The 19,397-nt window shown below is 45.4% G+C and overlaps 1 protein-coding gene, 1 long non-coding RNA gene and 1 pseudogene across 6 annotated transcripts in view; 1 reads left to right on the top strand and 2 right to left on the bottom strand.

Moving 5' to 3' along the window:
- The window catches only part of LOC140398120 (uncharacterized), a 29,415-nt gene extending 26,411 nt beyond the window's left edge, over window positions 1-3,004 (bottom strand). Inside the window, exons 1-2 of one of the 2 annotated variants that reach the window (XR_011937411.1) lie at window positions 2,877-3,004; window positions 1,644-1,783 (exon numbers count right to left, since the gene is read on the bottom strand). This is a non-coding gene — a long non-coding RNA (uncharacterized lncRNA). Of the gene's footprint in view, window positions 1-1,643; window positions 1,784-2,243; window positions 2,382-2,876 lie in introns of those variants that run through there. The other variant, XR_011937412.1, reaches the window with a different exon arrangement.
- ten1 (TEN1 subunit of CST complex) lies at window positions 1,716-19,153 on the top strand. Of its 4 annotated transcripts, XR_011937410.1 has the most exons (5): window positions 2,228-2,440; window positions 9,667-9,771; window positions 11,417-11,574; window positions 13,991-14,167; window positions 18,503-19,153. XR_011937410.1 is itself a non-coding variant. In XM_072486392.1 (4 exons), exons 1-4 carry the CDS (start codon window positions 1,906-1,908, stop codon window positions 18,643-18,645), a joined length of 462 nt encoding a protein of 153 aa, XP_072342493.1. In that variant the 5' UTR covers window positions 1,716-1,905; the 3' UTR covers window positions 18,646-19,153. The 4 variants fall into 4 exon arrangements, 3 of the variants coding, with proteins under 3 accessions (XP_072342493.1, XP_072342491.1, XP_072342492.1); XM_072486392.1 differs by lacking the exons at window positions 2,228-2,440; window positions 13,991-14,167 and adding an exon at window positions 1,716-1,961; XM_072486390.1 differs by lacking the exon at window positions 13,991-14,167.
- Window positions 11,915-12,388, bottom strand: LOC140398119 (histone H2A.Z pseudogene; annotated as a pseudogene).
- Window positions 19,154-19,397: the final 244 nt, after the last annotated feature.

Below are 19,397 nucleotides of genomic sequence, written 5' to 3'. Positions count from 1 at the left end.
CATTTGCACCAGGCAGAGATGTCCAACCTCACTGTGGCTGATAAACACGCAAAAAGCCAGTTAATGAAAATGAACAATTTGTGTTCAAAGCTGCAAAACCTTTGTACGATAGACACTGGGTTGTTTATCTCCATTGATTCACTTTCCTTTCTCTTGCCACCTCAAGTATATGTCACACTGTATGTCCAGCATACTCCAATATAAAGAACAATAGTTGTTGTAAAACCTGTATTTCCACTTCAGACAATGCCCCAGTTAGATTACACCGGTAATGAACACAATCCCTTATGATTACATGGCAGAGGTACAAGCATGTTGGATATAATGGCAGCATAGCAGGGACAGGTTATGGGGCTAATATATTCCAGAGGTCTGGTTAAGAATCCAATTATTGTGAGTTCAAATTTGCCATAGCAGTTTCAGAATTCAAATTATGTTTTAAATCAGGAAATAGAAATCTGGCATCAGTCAGTGACAATGAAGATGTCGATTGTTGTTAAAAAAACAACTGGTTCACTTATGTCCGGCTGAGAAAAATACCCTGTTGTCCTTACACAGTCTGACCATCGGTCCTAGGCAAAATCTATCGAAAACAAAAATCTATCAATCATTAGTGACAAGTAATAAATGCCAGCCTTGCCAGTGACATCCACATCCTGAGAATTAATGAGTAATAAAATAATGATTAGTTGAAAGGTGATAAGAGTAATTTCAGGTTCCAGAAAAGGAAACATAATGAAAATCAAATTTTCCTCACTCCAACCTCCCAGTGGTTGCATCTGTTCACTATGTGCCATAAATTTCACACGTGCTTGGGAATTAATAGGATGGGGTAAGATTAATGTGATGGGACTGTCTCTGCAGGGATAATAGGAAATGGGCAGATGAAAGGGATTAGGAACATCTCTACCCAGATTCATGGAAGTTGACTGAACCGTGCTAAAAGACTAATTGAACATGAAGAGTGGAACAGGACTGCTCATGTTGGGATTAGTTGACAGGGACAGCTCAGTGGAATTAATGGGACAGATACATCTTTATTGGGATTAATGATAATGGAAGTAATTTATGGCATTGAAATAGCAACACAAGAGTTCAAAGCCTCAGCGGGGCAAGTTGTGAAACAAAATTCAAAAAGAATGTGGTAATTGGGGGTTGGTACCAGAAAATATCATGAAGATTGCCGGATAGTTGTAAGAACCCAAGTGGTTCAGGGAAAGGACCTTTTCATTCCTATCTGCCCTGACCTACCTGTGACTCCAGCCTCACAATGCACGTTGACTCCTAATTTTGGCATCGCTGGCTAGACCAACATTTATCACCCATCCATGGTTGTCTTTGAGAAGGTGGTGGTGAGTTGTCTTCTTGAACCGCTGCAGTCCCCGAGGTGTAGGTACACCCAGTGCTGTTAGAGAATGAATTCCAGGATTTTGACCCAATTTTTAATTACCCACGCAAACAGGAATGGGCAATAAATACTGCATGACCAACATCCAAAGAACAAGTATGTTAAAAAAATGATTAATCTGAAAAGGCTGGCTCTACCACATGCCAGTTCTGGCTCAGTGGATGGACTCTCACTTCTGAGTTTGAAGGTTCAAGTCTGATTCCAGCAACTGAAGCACATAACTAGGTCTACATACCAATGTAATAATGGAGAGTGCTGCACTCCTGAAGATGCTGCATTTTAGGATCAGATATTAAAATGTAGCTCATCTGAATGTAAAAGATCCCACAACAATAATTGAAGAGCGAGTTCTCAAAATGTCCTGGTCAAGTATCCCTTAATCAACAGAAAGAAAGAGAAATATGATTATCTATCTCATTACTTCATCTGAACTTGTTGAGAGAAAATTGGACGCTTGAAATTTCCTACAAGAGTGACTACACTTCAAAAGCACGACAATGGCTGTAAAGCGCATTGTGACATCTCGAGGGTGTGAAAGGTGCCCGGTTAAAATGCAAGTCTTTATTTCCTTCCTTACTGTATAGGACCAATGCAAGAAGATTAATAACTCTGCGGGCTGTTTTTACTGGGATTAATTGGGCTTGGGTACGTGAATGGCCATAATGAAGATTATGGACAAGTATCTATCCCTGTTTAGTGGGTGAAGACAGCCTCTGCTGCCCCAATGGAAGTGTCCCTATGTACCTACACATGTAGACAAATGAATGAACATATGCAAAGAGAAAAATTGTTACTAGATTATATGCGGAGTGACAATATTGGGAATTAGACTCACGTGATGAATATGGAGATTGCAAAGCAACTTAAACCTGGAAACTACCATCACATCCCATACAGCCTGAAGATATTCCCATCCGCTTGTGGTTGCTGGGCCAATCCAGAATTGCCCACTCGAGAACTTTGGTGGTTCCAGAAGGTGACCATCAATCAGTTCGTCAGGGTGAAGAATAATAATGTTTACTGGTGTCACAAGTAGGTTTACATTAACACTGCGGTGGAGTTAGTGAAAAGCCGCACAGGGATGCAGCCCAGATAAGCGCTGGGCGCCGGGCGATGCAGCAAGACCTTCGTCGTCGATTAATTTGAGCCCTTCCGTGAGTGACAACTGTGCAAGTTGAGGGGCGGGGTTTGCATTAGTATAGCGCCTTGGGGATGTCCCAAAATGATTTGCAGCTTTTAACCAAATCGTCGTTGTCGTGTGGACCCCCCCCCCCCCCCCCGGGGCGGGCAGTAATTGCCGGCGTGTTTCTGTGGCGGTGACTGAGGTAAATGGCCCCCCCCGGGGCCCTCCCTGAGCCGCGGCACTTTCCGCACCCCCGGCCCAGGCGGCGCTCCGCGCAATGTCCCTGCTGCCCGGTCACCCCCGGGGGGGGGGGGGGGGGTTCCTGCGGGCGGGCCGCTCGGGTACCTGTTGGCGGAGCCGGGATGCGGCCTGAAGTAGGCCTCAGGCCCGGCGGCGCGAGGCCGCCCCGCGGTTTAAACTCCAACGGAAAGTGCGCGCGGGCCCGCCCAGTGCGGCTGCCCCTCCCCCAGGGTGCGGGCGGGGCGGCTGCCCCTCCCCCAGGGCCCCGCCCCTCCCCCAGGGTGCGGGCGGGGCGGCTGCCCCTCCCCAGGGTGCTGGCGGGGCGGCTGCCCCTCCCCCAGGGTGCGGGCGGGGCGGCTGCCCCTCCCCAGGGTGCTGGCGGGGCGGCTGCCCCTCCCCCAGGGTGCGAGCGGGGCGGCTGCCCCCCCCCCAGGGTGCGAGCGGGGCGGCTGCTCCTCCCCAGGGTGCTGGCGGGGCGGCTGCCCCTCCCCCAGGGTGCGGGCGGGGCGGCTGCCCCCCCCCCCAGGGTGCGAGCGGGGTGGCTGCTCCTCCCCAGGGTGCAGGCGGGGCGGCTGCCCCTCCCCCAGGGTGCGGGCGGGGAGGCTGCCCCTCCCCCAGGGTGCGAGCGGGGCGGCTGCCCCTCCCCGCAGAGTGCGGGCGGGGCGGGGCGGCTGCCCCTCCCCCAGGGTGCAGGCGGGGTGGCTGCCCCTCCCCAGGGTGCAGGCGGGGCGGCTGCCCCTCCCCCAGGGTGCGGGCGGGGCGGCTGCCCCTCCCCAGGGTGCAGGCGGGGCGGCTGCCCCCCCCCCCAGGGTGCGAGCGGGGCGGCTGCCCCCCCCCCCGCAGAGTGCGGGCGGGGCGGCTGCCCCTCCCCCAGGGTGCGAGCGGGGCGGCTTCCCCGGTGCCCACCGTTACACCCGGACTCGCGGCTCCGCGCCCCGGCCCTGCTGCCGGGGGATCCTGAGCGGTACGCTGGTCAGTGTTGATCAGGAATGTGTGGAGAGTGAGGAGTGAGTGAGGGAGATAACTTGTATTTTTCCCCACAGTTCGGCACACACTCGGCGGGCCGACTGTCAGTCTCTCCAGCAGAACAATCAAAGTCCAGACAACCGCCCAGGAGGCGGCCGCTCGGCCCGTCCCCTCCGTGCCAGCCCGAGGCCACCCCGGTTGCCCTTTCATTGAATTTACAGTGCAGAAGGAGGCCATTCGTCCCATTGAGTCTGCACCGGCCCTTGGAAAGTGCACCCTATGCTTCCACCCTGTAACCCCACCTAACCTTTTGGTCACTGAGGGTAATTTAACATAGCCAATCCACCTAACCTGCACATCTTTATTCTGTGGGAGGAAACCGGAGCACCCGGAGGAAACCCACGCAGACACGGGGAGAACGTGCAGACTCTGCACAGACAGTCAGCCGAGGCTGGAATTGAACCTGGTACCCTAGAACTGTGAGGCAGCAGTGCTAACCTGTGTGCCACCGTGCCGCCCCACCGTCCTGCAGCTTACCAGAGCTTCAGCTCTCTGCCTCCACCACAACTCGGGCAGGGAATTCCAGACACCCACCACCCTCAGCGTGAAAACCTTCTTCCTCATCTCCCCCCTTACACCTTCTGCCTGTTATCTTCAATCCACGTCCCCTGTTTCTAGAGTTCTCCACCAAGCAAAACTATTTTACCCTGTCCACTCTATCTCTTCCCCACATAATTTTGGACATCTCAATGGAGTCACCCCTCAGCCTTCTTTGTTCCAGGGACAATACCCCCAACCTATCCAATCTCTCCTCGTCGCCACACTTTTCCAACCCTAGCAAACCTCCTCTGCGCACTCTCCAGGGTAACTACATCCTTTCTGTAATGCGGTGACCAGAATTGCACACAATACTCCAGTTGTGGCCTCACCAATCTCAATCCCAACATCATATTCTATACCTCTGCCAATGAAGGAGAGCATTTCATATGCTTTCTTTACAACCTAGCCTACGAGAACTACTGCCTTTAGGGACCTGTGGACTTGTACCCCAAGATCTCTCGCTTCATCTACCCTTAGTATATCCCCATTGATTGTGTACTCCCTAACTGCATGACCTCCCACTTCTTTGTTAAAATCATCCTGCCACTTTATTGCCCAGTCCACCAATCCATCTATATCATTTTGGGAGATTATAGCTAGCCTTTACACGGTCCACCACTCAGCCAATCTTTGTGTCGTCTGCAAATTTCCCAATCGTGACCTCCACGTTCACGTTCAAATCATTAATATGCAACACAAACAGTAAGGGTCCCAACACCGAGCCCTGTGGAACACCACTTGAAACAACTTTCCATTTGCAAGGGCAGCCATCGACCTTTACCTTTTGTTCCCTGGTACTAAGCCAACTTTTTATCCAGTTTGCCACATTGCCCTGTATCCCATTGTTTTTTTTTTTGACCAATCTGCCATGTAGGACTTTGTCAAATGCCTTGCTAAAATCTCATGCACACCCATCCACTGCGCTACCCTCATCAACCCTTCTTATCACTTCCTCAAAGAATTCAATGAAAGATCCTATTTTTTCCTGAACTAACCTTTTACCATAAATATATTGATAAAACATCTTTGGGGTCAACCATTCATTAGAATGTCTATTTCAGTGATGTTGATTGATTATTGGCCAGGGCACTAGAGAATTCCCCTGCTGTCTTTGGAAGTAATGCCATTAGCATCTTTTCACATGAGAGGGCAGACTGTGACCTGATTAACATTTCAGTCAAAAGGTGGCACCTCTAACTGGAGCGTCAGACTAGATTTGTGCGTTGCGTTCCAGTCCTGGAGTGGAACCTGAACCCAACAGTTAATGAACGAGGAACAGGAGCTGGCCAATCAGCCCCTCGAGCCTGCACCCCCATTTAATAAGATCAAGGCTGATTTGATAGTAACCTTTGATCTGCACCCTGCCTCCCCCATAACCTATCATCCCCTTACCACAAATCTATCCAGCTCTGCCTTAAAAATGTTCAAAGATTCTGCTTCCGCTGCCTATTCAGGAAGGAAGTTCCAGAGACTCACTACCCTCAAGAGTAAAACATTCTCCTCATCTCTGTTTTAAATGGACAATTCCTTATTTTTAAACAGTGACCCTGCAGTTCTAGATTCCTCCACAAGATGAAACACCCTGGGTGGGATTCTCCGAGCCGAAATCGGGCTCGGCGTGGGGGCGGGGAATGGGGGGTCAGTTCTGCGATCGGGTCCGACGCTGTTATAACTTGCCTGCTTACCATTGGCTGGGGACTAATGACAATCCCACAATCCTGTGGGAGTCTGAGCTTCCCCAATGAGGGGGGTGGAAAAACCACTAGTAAACTCCTAGTATAAATAAAGCTGGCCAGTTCAGGAACCAGCAGGAAGGAGTATGTAGCAAGGGAAGTTACTGCTACTGTTATGTATATATGTTATAGTAAATAAATGTTATTACTTTGTATCCTTAAAACTCGTGCTGGATTCTTCGTGGCCCTTTCAAAAGACGCCTTCCCACGATTCTCCGTGGATCGGAGAATCGCCTCCAGTCCCTCGCACGCGGTCGACGCGCTGCCAGTTGGGGGCCATTGAAAGAGGCCCCCGTGGCGATTCTCAGCCAGCAGCTGGCCGAGTTTCCGTCGGCGTGGTTCCCTCATGGTTCCACCCGGCGGGCACTTGGTGTCCGTGGCCGCTCTGGTGGGGGAACGGAGCGATCCGTCACCGGGGGAGGGGGGGGGGGTGGACGGGCAGGGTTCTGATTGGGGACCACCGATCGGCGGGCATGCGCGATCTGGGGGAGGCCTCTCTTGTTGGGGCCTGCTTGCTGTGTGGGTCAGCCATGTTGCGCGGGGCCTGCCGCCGCGCACATGTGCGGACCCGGTGTGTAAGAGCAGGGCCCCGTTACGGCAGCCGGAGCTGTGTGGACTACTCCGGGGCCCTGCAAGCAGCCTTCAAAACGGAGAATCACTCTGGACTTTCTTCAGGAAACTCCAGAATGATATCGGCCCGTTTTCTCGCTGGCGTGGAGACATAGCCCCATTTACAGAGAATTCCGCCCCCTGTCTACATCCATCCTATCAAGGCCCTTCAGGGTTTTATATGTTTCAATCAAGTCACCTCTTATTCTTCTAAATGCCAGTGGATACAAACCAGCCTGTCCAATCTTTTCTCACCAGACAACGCACCCATTCTGCATGGTAAATGTTCTCTGAACTGATTCCAAAGCATTTGCATCCTTCCTTATATAAAGTGACCAATACTGTACACCATACTCCAGATCTGTACAATTGAAACATAACTTCTCTGCTTTTCTATTTGACACCTAGCACTAAACGATAACATTCTGTTAGCTTTCCTCACTACTTGCTGTACCTGCATTCTAGCCTTTTTGTGATTCATGCACTTGAACATCCAGATCCTTTTGCACATCCGAGCTCTGCAATTTCTCACCACTCTGACTTGAGGTGAATGTGCTACCAACTGAGCCGTGGCTGACATAGCAATGAAATAAAGTTGGAAAAGGTTGTGACTGCTGCAGGCTGAGTAAGAGTTTATTCTTCTTTCATTCTAGGATTCTGAGAAGAGCCTCGCCAAACAGTCAATATTCAAGCTTTGGATGCTTGGGTCTAATGTAGAAAGCGGAATTCACTAATAGTGGCATTTATTATGAACCAATTAAGGGAGGGGGGGCAGGCATTAGGCCGAGACTGCTGCCTCTTTCCTTGAATTAAGCCCACTGCCCTGCTTTTGCATTTCAATTAGCTTCAAATATTTATCAAAATGCGCCTTAAAAGACCCATTGCCTCATTCACTCCCTGTGACAAAGAATTCAGCACTCTAATAACCATCTCAAATGGTTTCCCTTAATCTCTCTCGTAGCTCTTTTAGTTTTAAATTGACTCTTTGTCACTAACTCCCCAACCAGAGGCAGTAATCTTTCCCCATTCACTCTATCAAAATCCTTCATTATTCTATAAACCTCAATTTACATTTCTCCTAAGCTTTCTTAGTATCTGAAATCTTCTCATCATAAATGTTCATCCTTGCAACATCCTGGAGAATATATATTGTATGCTCTCCATGCCTTTAAAGTCCTATCTATAATCGGGTGACCAAACTGTATACAGTCATTTAATTATGACTGAACCACTGTATGCCCCTAAACATTAAAAAAAAAATTACTGTTTTTTTAAAAGATGTCCGTGTTTGCCAGCACTTTCAGGGAATGACGTATTTGAACCTGCTATTGTATTTGTACTCTTCACCATCCATCCATTCTTTTTCCTCCCAAAATGTATTATATTGTGCGTTTCCATGTTCAACTGTATTTGCCAGTCTTACAAATTCAGTAACCTGTTGATTCCCTCCTGAATTCCTGCATCCTTCTTGCTGTTTGAAAATCCCTTGACTTTCATACTGTCAGCTAATTTTGGCAAGAGCTTTGCTCATGTTATTTATGGAAACCAAGAACAGAAGTGGAACCAACCTTGACCCTTGAGTTATAGCACTTGAAAAACTTGGACTGTGTCATAAAACTTCTCCAATCTGGCCAGTATCTATGAATTCCAGCTATTTTCTCCTGTCTGTTTACCGATGTGCTGTATCTGTTTTAGCACCTGATTGCATTGAAATGTTCCCAGGTGTTTCTCACAGTGAAGTACTCTTACCTATTATGCAGACAATTTGCAGCAGTTATCCTGTTGTAGTAGCAACATGGCACATTCATAAGAGTTAATATATTATTTCCTCCAAGCATTGTGTTTGATTATTATATCCTCTTTGATTGAACATTTGCTAGATTCGCACTTGAAAAACTTTGGGCAAGGTAGCAGAATATGTTCAGCAGTACCCTAGGCTCTGAGAATAGGAAGAAGTAGACAAGGCCATGAAGAGATTTGAACATGGATGAGAATTTTCAATTTGTGCCAATTAATGCAGGCCAGTGAACATGGGATGATAGATGAACAGAGAAACTTGGAGCCCCTTCCCATGTGTTAGACTCGTGAATATTTGGTTTGTGGAAACAAAATCCATTATTGCATTGGTGTTATCCATACAGGAATCTTGCCAAGTATTGTGCAAAAATAAACTTATTTCTCATGAGAGTAAGAAACTATTATAGGTAAGAGCCTCTTTATCTACTGATCTGAGAGACAAATGAAGCTGGAAAAAGAATTTTTGGTAAGCAGAATAAGGAGATCACATACTCCTTGGAAAACCAATATCTAAATGGGGTAGAGGAACAGAAGGATCTGCAGCAAAAATCAGGAAAATTGGCATGACGGAGAAATAAATGAAATTTGCTTATTGTCACAAGTAGGCTTCAAATGAAGTTACTGTGAAAAGCCCCTAGTCGCCACATTCCAGCGCCTGTTCGGGGAGGGTGGTATGGGAATTGAACTATGCTGCTGGCCTGCTTTGCGCTGCTTTCAAAGCCAGTGATTTAGCCGTGTGCTAAACCAGCTAAATAGATGAAATAGAAGGTTATGTTGATTAGATTCAGCGGAAGAGTGAGGGAGAAGGCTTGTGTGGAGAATACACACTTGCATGGACCATTTGGGTAAAATAGCCTGTTTCTCTGCTGTTAGTACATTGTAAATCATTTTTATTTTGCTACTTGTTATGGCAGTGATTTCTTCCTGAGCTGTTTTCTCCATGGAATTCCTGTCAGTGAACTTGCACACATTTCTACCAGCTGTTTGCTCTTCTCTGTACAAAGGATTAATGTTAATACACATGCTGTCGTCACGTGAAGCGTAATAACCAACGGGTGTTTTGTGCAGGATCTTTCAAACCCTTTCATCTGTGTGTGGGGTGGTTTGGGGTATTTTGCACCTGGCATATAAGTTATGAACTAATTGCCGTTAAATAGTGAAACTAAAATTAATTTATTTTTACTGTTAAGGACAGAACAGCAAGGAATGCTACCACAGGCTGGAGAGATTCACTTTTTGTGGGAGATTTCTTCCGGTGAAGTTGAGGAAGGATGTGCCTTGAGAACATTTGGCAGGTATGCATAGAATGGTGCATGATTAGCAGGGTCGAGGTTGCCAGGGTCAACCTCTTGGGATTGTTGTGTTCTCTATCTATGATGTCAGAGGACTTGCTCTCTCTTACCTGCCTTTGTTTTTGGGGTTGCTGTTTCTCCGCCTGTTCTCCTTTTCCTCTTGGGCTGGCGACCATGTGGAAGGAAGCTCATACAGGTGGTGGTTTCTGTGAGTGCAGGATTCTGGTAGGTTAAAAGAGTTTTGAATTGGAGCTCAGATGGATGGAGGAGTCCACTCCATATTATCCATCAGTATGGCATCATTTTTATGTCAGCATAATAATCTCATTCTGTCTGCCTTGTTTGTTTTTTTCTCCCCTCTTCCTCTGTTTTTTGTTGGCCTTCACATTGTTGTCTCTATACTTATCAATGATAGGTGTGGGTTGCTGGTCAGATTTAAAATTGGATTTGATGCTGACTGTTGGTGCAGGAAGCGATAATGGCCCACTAGTGAACAGATGCTGGTATTTGAGGGCATAGAACTCCATATGCGGGCACCAGGTGTGTGCCAAATGAAGCCAAAACAGAAGTCCGGCACCTTGAAGCAGGCCATATATGACCGTAATGTTTTGGGTCTCTGCCTAGGGGAACAGCAGTGGTGGATTTGATCAGTTGTTGATTGTTTTGTGTATCATTTAAATGCACGGCACAGCTAACAAAACATTCTGGTGAAACCTCTGCGAACAGAAATTCCATGGGTGCTCACCAGAAGAATAAAGGGATAGCTGCTCATTACTTACTGCTTAATCCTTAAGAGGAGTGGATGTTAGCACAGTACTAACTCCTTCAAGTGGCTTGAAAATGTATATCATCTCAATAATTGTTGCTAATTGTAATCAGGGTTTCTACCTCTCTTGCATCAAAGCATTGGTGCCTGACTGGTTTTGTTTAATGGGAGGTGTGAAGTGAAAGGTCACAGGTACATTTAGCCAATATCGATGGAATCTGTAATCCTACCCCCTAATGCCGCCTCCCCCTCCCGCAACACGTCTAATCACCACATTGAACTGGCTGCTGAATATTCACCTACCCAACCAGTCCATGTGTTGATTGCAATGGAGAACGTTTTGATTGCTTTTGTGTCCTTGTTCTGCAGGCATCCTACAGACTGCAATATTCCGAGGAATAACATTTTGCAAGCTGTTTAGTATGTCGTATATCTCCATATTAATAGGTGCATTTTTGGGACAGTTTAGCATACTTGAGGGAAAAGGGAACAGAGGGGTATATGGGCAGAGGGATAGGTTGTTGAGAAGGCGCAGGCTTGTGTGGAATATCAACATGGCCATAGAGCCTTTAGGTTGTTTCTATGCTGCAGATTCTATGTATTTTTGTGTTGTAAGTTGTCTTTCAATATCTATTTTTTAAATCTATTCATTGTAGCTGAGTTGACCATTGGTCCCTTGGGAAATGTTCTGACAGGAGGTCCTGCTTTTTGCCATGATAAACTACTTGAATAGAAAACCTGGGCAGGAGGAAACCTTTGAAAATTGATAAACTCCTCAAACTGAGTACAAGATAACAGACCAGAATTTCAGACTTGTCTATCCAGAATATCGCACTGCTGTGCTAGATGCGCCCACTTCAATTTAAATGTTTCCTTTTACAGGTTAACTGGTTATGATGCCAAGATCTCTGAGGCAATTTTCTCTGTGCATCACAACTTGATCGATTACCAGCTTCGGGTCCGGACTTTACTCGTGGAACCATTTGAAGCTTGCATTGGATCTGAGTACATGGTACTTGGAGAAATGGAAACCGCAGCAGGTAGAGTGGAGATTCTTTTTTTTTTTAATACACATTTTATTGAAAACTTCATCCACCAGTAGACAGTCAGAGCAAACCATCCAGATTTAAATCCACTCCAAAAATTAAAGTTATACAAGCAATGAGTTTGTCCTGCATTTAAAGCTTTGCAACCAGGAAATGCCTCCAGGTCACTCGGATACAGCTCCACCATAGAAGGTAAGGTCCCAGACCAGTGCACATGGAAGTGAGATAATTGAATTTATTTTTAAAAATACTATCGAGATAAAAATGTGTTTTTTTTATGCAATCACATTTCAGAAGTCCAGTGTCTTTCTGGCCCCATCCTCCAAACATTCTAGTTGATTAATTGGAAATGGAGTCCAGAGATATCAAACCTAAAAAAGGGGAGCTTCCAACCTCAAACGGTCTTCTGTTGGCCCTTTTTGCCAATGAGAGACTTATGAATGTGAGGAATGACACCACCACCAGCAATGGTAGCTTTGATTAAGGAATCCAATTCTTCATCTCCACGGATGGCAAGCTGCAAGTGGCGAGGGTTGATGCGCTTCACCTTCAAGTCTTTGGAGGCATTTCCTGCCAAATCCAGTACCTCGGCCGTCAGGTACTCCAGAATGGCTGCGCTGTAGACGGCCGCCGTGGCGCCCACCCGGCCATGGCTGGTGGTCCGGGTCTTCAGGTGGCGATGGATGCGCCCGACCGGGAACTGCAGCCCGGCTCAATGCGAGCAGGAAACCGCTTTGGTCTTGGCCTTGCCCGAGTCTTTACCCGCTTTACCGCCAGCCATCGCCTCGTGTCCGCTCCACTCTGGCTTTTCAAAAAAACCTAGAGTGGTGATTCTTTGAGGACAGAACCAATAATAGCATGTGTCCCAACTTCATCTCTTGAGCAACTCACTATTTCAATTCCTCCAATCTGGTTTCCACACCTTCCACAGCCCTTGCATTTAAGATACTGTTCAAAACCTACCTTTTGTACTAGGGTCATCTGTCCCAATATTTACTTGTATGGCTCAGTCAAGTTTTGTTGGTTCATCACTCCTGTGGGACAATCTATTAGAAGTGCTAAATAACTGCAAGGCGTTGTAACTAATGCCACCTTCCACGTGTGTGCCAATGCCAGCCAGCTCTACCCCTCTACTATCATTAACGTTTTCACACTTTGAATGGTTTTACCTGATATACATTTGGATACTTCCTAAGGGGGATAGCACAGTTGCTTCACAGCTCCAGGGTCCCAGGTTCGATTCCTGGTTTGGGTCACTGTCTGTGCGGAGCCTGCACGTTCTCCCCGTGTCTGCGTGGGTTTCCTCCGGGTGCTCCGGTTTCCTCCCTCAGTCCAAAGATGTGCAGGTTAGGTGGATTGGCCATGCTAAATTGCCCTTCGTGTCCAAAAACGTTCGGTGGGGTTACGGAGATATGGTGGAGGTGTGGGCTTGGGTAGGGTGCTCTTTCCAAGGGCCGGTACAGACTCGATGGGCCGAATGGCCTCCTTCTGCACTGTAAATTCTATGATTAACATCCTCTAATTAAATGCTGAGAAAACTGATCCTATTACCTTGTTTCTCCACAACAGACTATGTTGTATCGCAATTCTCGACAGAAATCTATCCAAATATTATCTCAGATGAAACTTGCTAATAAATGTTGGGGCTAGTGGCAGAGAAGAGAGAGAGCACCCTGGTTTGAAAAGATAACGCAGTATTGGTGTCCAAAAGGTTCGCCCAGACAGAACCAGGGATAAGAGGCTCTAGTTGCAATGAAAGATTAGAGAAATAACCACACTTTTCACTAAAACAGAAGGTTAAACAGATGGTTCTGGTGCTGACAATTAAGAAGAATTTTGATAAACTAAATAGGAATAAGTTATATTCCTCAGTTGTTGAGTTGCTAATTAAGCATTTCAATTTAAGACCACCAAAACGATGAAGGGAGTGTTTAGGAGACATTTATTTTACACATCGGGTTGCAAGATCAGTCATGGTAGCAGAAAACATTTTAGTTTTTAAAAGTTTGAAACAATGTGAGGAAAATAGGACTGGGAATGGTGCAACCACAGTGAGCTGATTGGCCTCCTGTGCTATAAAATTAAACGGACAGGATATTGCAGCCCTGCCAGCAGTGGGCATCATCACGGGTAGGATGGGAAATTTGGAGGCCACTCTCCAAATTTACCCCTGAACTGCTCACAGCGATGACCGGAAATTCCTGCCCAGTATTGTGAATTATGTTTCATCCAAATCAAAAAACAAGCTCTCTGCAATGTAGACTCTGGGCCAGCAGAGGTCAGTGCTTGATCCATTTTTTTTCGCTCCGTATAAATTATTTGGACTTGGGTATGGCCGGTTTGCACTGCTTTAATTTTTTGGGTGACAGCTTTTTAATTAGTATGAAGCAAGACTTTCGTCTATTTCCAGGAGAAAGTCCTATCTCAAAGAGGTGTCGGCCAGTCGGGGGTCAGCAGCTCTGCACCGACTGGCAGCTCAGCACCAGCAGGAGCAGTGGTCACTACTGTTATTGTAGGTAGAGCGAGGAACTGGTATTCAACGATGGACCCTGGCTTTCAAGTACATATGGAATCTCATTGGAGCCAGGTGACTGCTGGGGGTGATGGGTGGGGGTGGGGAATATTTGACATTAGCACCGGGTTTTCCTGCTGCCTGCTCATTTCGAGTGGCAGTGGGATGAGGGAATTGGCCCACGGGCAGGCTGTCGTTCCCCCTACTTCTGATGCAAATTCAGGATCAAGGATAGATTTCTGGATACAGAATTAACAAGGAGAGGCCAGAGCCCGTTCAGTTGAAGAGTTGGTGCTTTAAAATACTTTAGTGGAATATTCTTGGTCTATTGGGACATAATCATTGTTTCAAATCTATATTGTTGGTGACTTGTTTAAATAGAAACGTTCTCTTATCCGGTGAGTAAATTTTCGAAAGCTAAGATATGTTGGGTTGGAGCAGAGCCTTTGTTCTTTTCTCCTTTTCATTCTGTTTTTACAATTCCTTTTTGGATGTATCGGTGCAATGGGGCTCACTGAACCTTGTTCTTTTAATCTTGGGCTAAATGTCAATATATATGTACTGTTATGGGCCAGGGTTTAGAGAACCCCAAAGTGTATCATGGAGTTCACCTGACCCACAACGTTTACTAGATTGGGGTATGGGGAGCACACGGCCCACTCTACAGGTGTGGTACAGCAGAAATGGAAAAGTATTTTTTTAAAGCAAAACAATGTTTATTCTAAGAACTCAAGTTAACCTTTTTAAAACATGCAGTGAACATCTTAGCAACCATAATTCAAATACAACCCCCAAAGAATACAACACTAAGTAAACCTTTAAGCTTTCCTTTTTAACATCCGTACGACTTAAAAAACCTTCAAAACAGAAAGACATTCAGGTTTAACTTCACTACTGAGAATATTTATAATTCTGAATTCACCAAATGATCCAGAGATAGTCTTTTGATGGCAGAGAGAACAGCAGTACACCTGCTTGGTCTGGCTTCAGCTTCAACAGGGGCTGGTTTAGCACAGGACTAAATCGCTGGCTTTGAAAGCAGACCAAGGCAGGCCAGCAGTACAGTTCAATTCCTAAGCCAGCCTCCCCGAAAAGGCGCCGGAATGTGGCGACTAGAGACTTTTCACAGTAACTTCATTTGAAGCCTATTTGTGACAATAAGCGATTTTCATTTTTTCATTTCAACACTGAAAACGAAACTAAAACACACCCTGCAGCAAACAGCCTAAAACGAAAGTAAAAAGCTGACAGACAGCCCAGCTCCACCCACTCTCTGACATCACTGCAGTAGTAAACACCCATTTCTTAAAGGTACTCTCACTACAGATATTTATATACACACCCATTTATAAACACCCATTTCTTAAAGGTACTCTCACTACAGATATTTATATACACACCCATTTATAAACACCCATTTCTTAAAGGTACTCTCACTACAGATATTTATATACACACCCATTTATAAACACCCATTTCTTAAAGGTACTCTCACTACAGATATTTATATACACACCCATTTATAAACACCCATTTCTTAAAGGTACTCTCACTACAGATATTTATATACACACCCATTTATAAACACCCATTTCTTAAAGGTACTCTCACATGACAGAACAAAGAGCAGAGTAGGCCATTCAACTACTCTGCTTTTCCATTTAATAAAATCATGGCTGATGCAAAAACCATCTCGAATTTGCGTCCCACCTATCCCTGATAACCTATTACCCCTTTGCTTACCAAGAATCTATCCATCTCTGCCTTAAAAATATTTGAAGACCCTGCTTCCACAACCTTTTCAGGAAAAGAAGGCCAAAGACTCAACCCTCTTGAGGAAAAAGTTTGCCTCATTTCCGTTTTAAATGGGTGACCTTTTATTTTTAAACTGACCTCTAGTTCTAGATTCTCCTACAAGAGGAAACATCTTCACCACATCCACTCTGTTAAGAGCCCTCAAGAACTTTATGTTTTAATCAAGTTGCCTCTTTTCGAAACTCCAGTGAATGCAAGCTTAGCCTGTCTCACCTTTCCTCATAAGATATTATTCTGGTAAACCTTCTGGAACTGCTTTCAACTTCAGATGATTAGCTCTACCCTACCTCGACCCCTTTGTTTTCATCCCATTTTATTTTAACTGTCTTTTACCATTTCTTTCTTTCTTGTCTTTCTTTATATATATTTACCCCCCCCCCCCCCCCCCACCTCATCCACCTTTGCTTCCCCCTTCCCCACATCTACATCTGTCACAGTTTACCCTCTGATGTTAGTTTCTCTGCTGTTTAGCCTTTCACACCTTTTGTTCTCTCTGGAGACTGCCATTAGCACTCTTTCCCCTTGGTTTCTGTGGCTATTAGCGCCCGGTTTCCCTGGGTTTCTGTGGCTATGACTCATCTTTCATTCTCACTCCACAGTATAAATATTTCCCACTTTCTCTGTCTGTTAGCTTTGACAAAGAGTCATCTGGACTCGAAACGTTCGCTCTTTTCTCTCCCTACAGATGCTGCCAGACCTGCTGAAATTTTCCAGCATTTTCTCTTTGGGTCCAACACATTTACATCCGTCCTTAAAAAGATGACCAATACTTTCCGCAGTACTACAAATGTGGTCTCACTAGTGCCATGTGCAACTGAAGCATAACCTCCTTCCTTTTGTATTCAGTTCCCCTCGCAATAAATGCTAACATTCTATTAGTTTTCCTAATAACTTGCTGCACTTCAATACTAGCATTTTGAATTCATGCACAAGAACACCAGATCCCTCTGTACCTCAGAACTCTGCAATCTCTCACCATTTGCATAATATGCCTTTTCTTAATCTTCCTGCCAGAATGGACAATTTCACATTTTCCCACGTTATAGTCCACTTGCGCGATCTTTTCCCACTCTCTTAACCTATCTACATCTTCTCTTGTAGCCTCCTTATGTCCTCTTCACAATTTACTTTCCCATCCATCTTTGTATTATCTGCAAATTTGGTAACCATCCCCTCAATCCCTTTATCTGAGTCACTTAATTTAAATTGTAAACAGTAGAGGTCCCAGCACTGATCCTTGTGGCACACCACTCATCACATCTTGCCAACTTGAAAAAGATCCATTTTAGTTTGCTTCCTGGTAGCCAGCCAATCTTCTATTCATGCCAGTGTGTCACCCTCACATCATGAGCTTTTTATGTTCTGCAATAATCTTTGATGTGGCTCTGGTTCGGTAATGTCCTTTAGGGTGCCATCTTTATCTGGCCGATATGTGACTCCAGATCCACAACAATGTGGTTGACATAACTGTCCTCTGAAAAGACCTAGCCACTCAGTTCAAGGGCGATCCAGGATTGGCAACAAATCAGTGAATGAATGAAAACAAATCGCTAAATTTGATTCCCTTACCCCCAGTATTTAGATTAATTAGCACTGTTCAGGTGTAGACGGTCCCAAAGGTACATATCCCACTTTTCCCTGTATTGGTGCCATGCATTCAACTCCAATCTGACTTGTCCTATGCTAATTTGCCCATGGCTCAGACAATCATCCAGACATTATGACCTATTGAAGTTGAATTTAAGTCCCTATTGTTGACTTTGGATTCTGGCACTTTTAAAAAGTTGTTGGGTGATTGGAGAGGAACATGCCATTCAGCCGTTTGAGCCTGTTAATTCAGTAAACTCATGGCTGAACTGTGCTCTGATTCCATTTTCTTCCCTGGGATGCGAGTGTCGCTGGCTGGACCAGCATTTATTGCCCATCCATAATTGCCCTGGATGGAGCATTTAATAGTCAACCGCATGACTGTGGATCTGAAGTCACGTGGACGCCAGACCAGTTAAGGACGGCAGGTTTCCTTCCCTAAAGGGTACTAATGAACCAGGTGGGTTTTTATGACAACAATGGTTTCATGGTCATCATTTAGATTTTTAATTCCAGATTTTTTTATTCAGTTCAATTTTCACTATATGCCATGGTGGGATTCGAACTTGGGTACCCAGGACTTAACCCTGGGTCTCTGGAATGACAATACCACTGTACCACTGCCTCCCGTCCAGCCTTTGTCCCATAGCTTTGAACAACCTTTGGTTCATAATTTCTAATTAACAATTGATTTAGCATCATCTGCAGTTTTGTAAGAGTGTTTCAAACATCTACCACCCTTTATGTGCCTAAAGTGTTTCCTGACTTCACTCCCAACGTTTTTAAACTCGATCACAAATCCCAAACACTCCAGGCCTGGCGATTTAGCTTTCCATTTGACCTTCCAAAGACAGAGAGGCCAGCTGTTGCACCCTGACTGAGATCAGCCAGTTCAAAAAGGACTTTAAATAGCCATTCACTTTGCATCATTCTGTCTCTTGTAGATGTGCTGAACTTGTTGTGATTAACTAGATATTAACGCGGTGGCACCATGCTGTATTTTTTTAGGCAATATTCCTGTGATTCAGGCTCGGCTGCTTTTGGAAGCGAATGGAGTTAACTTGCCATTACTGGAGCGTGCTGTACAGGAACAAAGAAAGTACTTCCAACAAAGAAATGAAGTTGAGGTAGAAAACAAAATGAATGTGTGACCAAGTACGCAGAAACTCTCATCGGACTCTCGGCCACCAGTGGTGCCTGTCGGGTGCGGCAGCTGTTTTGCATTTACTGTGAAAACCGATCTGTCCAACTCTGCTCTGTTTTGGACTGATGCCGAACATCTAACTGATTCCTGCACATCATCACCCACCTCACCATTCGAACCCCGAGCAATTTTGCTTTTCAAAAATGTTTGGTAACTTCAGGTGAAAGCAACCTCCTGTTTGTTGACTGTTGCTTTTGTGTTTAATTATAGTTGCAGTACTTAGTTCTGGAATTATTTTCTGAATGATTGTGCACTTTTGGAATTCCTTGTGAGTTCTCAGTACGTGGTTCAACAATGTACCCAGCATTGATGAAAGAAGGGAGATTCAATTGTTGGCATGTCAATATTTTTTCAGTGTTACTCATTTTCTTTTATAATGTGCAAGATTGAAGCCTGGAAGGTTTTTTTTTATTGCTATCTTTATGAAATAAATCCTCAAAGTGCAAAAAATAAAAGGTTGTGCATTCAATTTAATCTGACAGTTAATGTAGGGATGGAATTTAAGAGTTGCAAGCTATCCTGCTTTGAGAAAATGTAACAGATACTCCCAAGGATAGTGTTGTATTTCTCTCCTACACCCACCAACTCACTAAAATGCTTTGTGATCACAAAAATAGCTCTCAGTGGAGAACCTATGCACAGTATTCTGCTCCCTGTGGTTAACCTCTGCATAGCTCCTGCTGTATGCTGTGGGCAGTC

Source organism: Scyliorhinus torazame, chromosome 21 (assembly GCF_047496885.1).
Source record: "Scyliorhinus torazame isolate Kashiwa2021f chromosome 21, sScyTor2.1, whole genome shotgun sequence".
In the NCBI taxonomy this organism is placed as follows: domain Eukaryota; kingdom Metazoa; phylum Chordata; class Chondrichthyes; order Carcharhiniformes; family Scyliorhinidae; genus Scyliorhinus; species Scyliorhinus torazame.
Note: the sequence above shows the minus strand (reverse complement) of the source record. Positions and strands in the feature narration are given on the sequence as shown.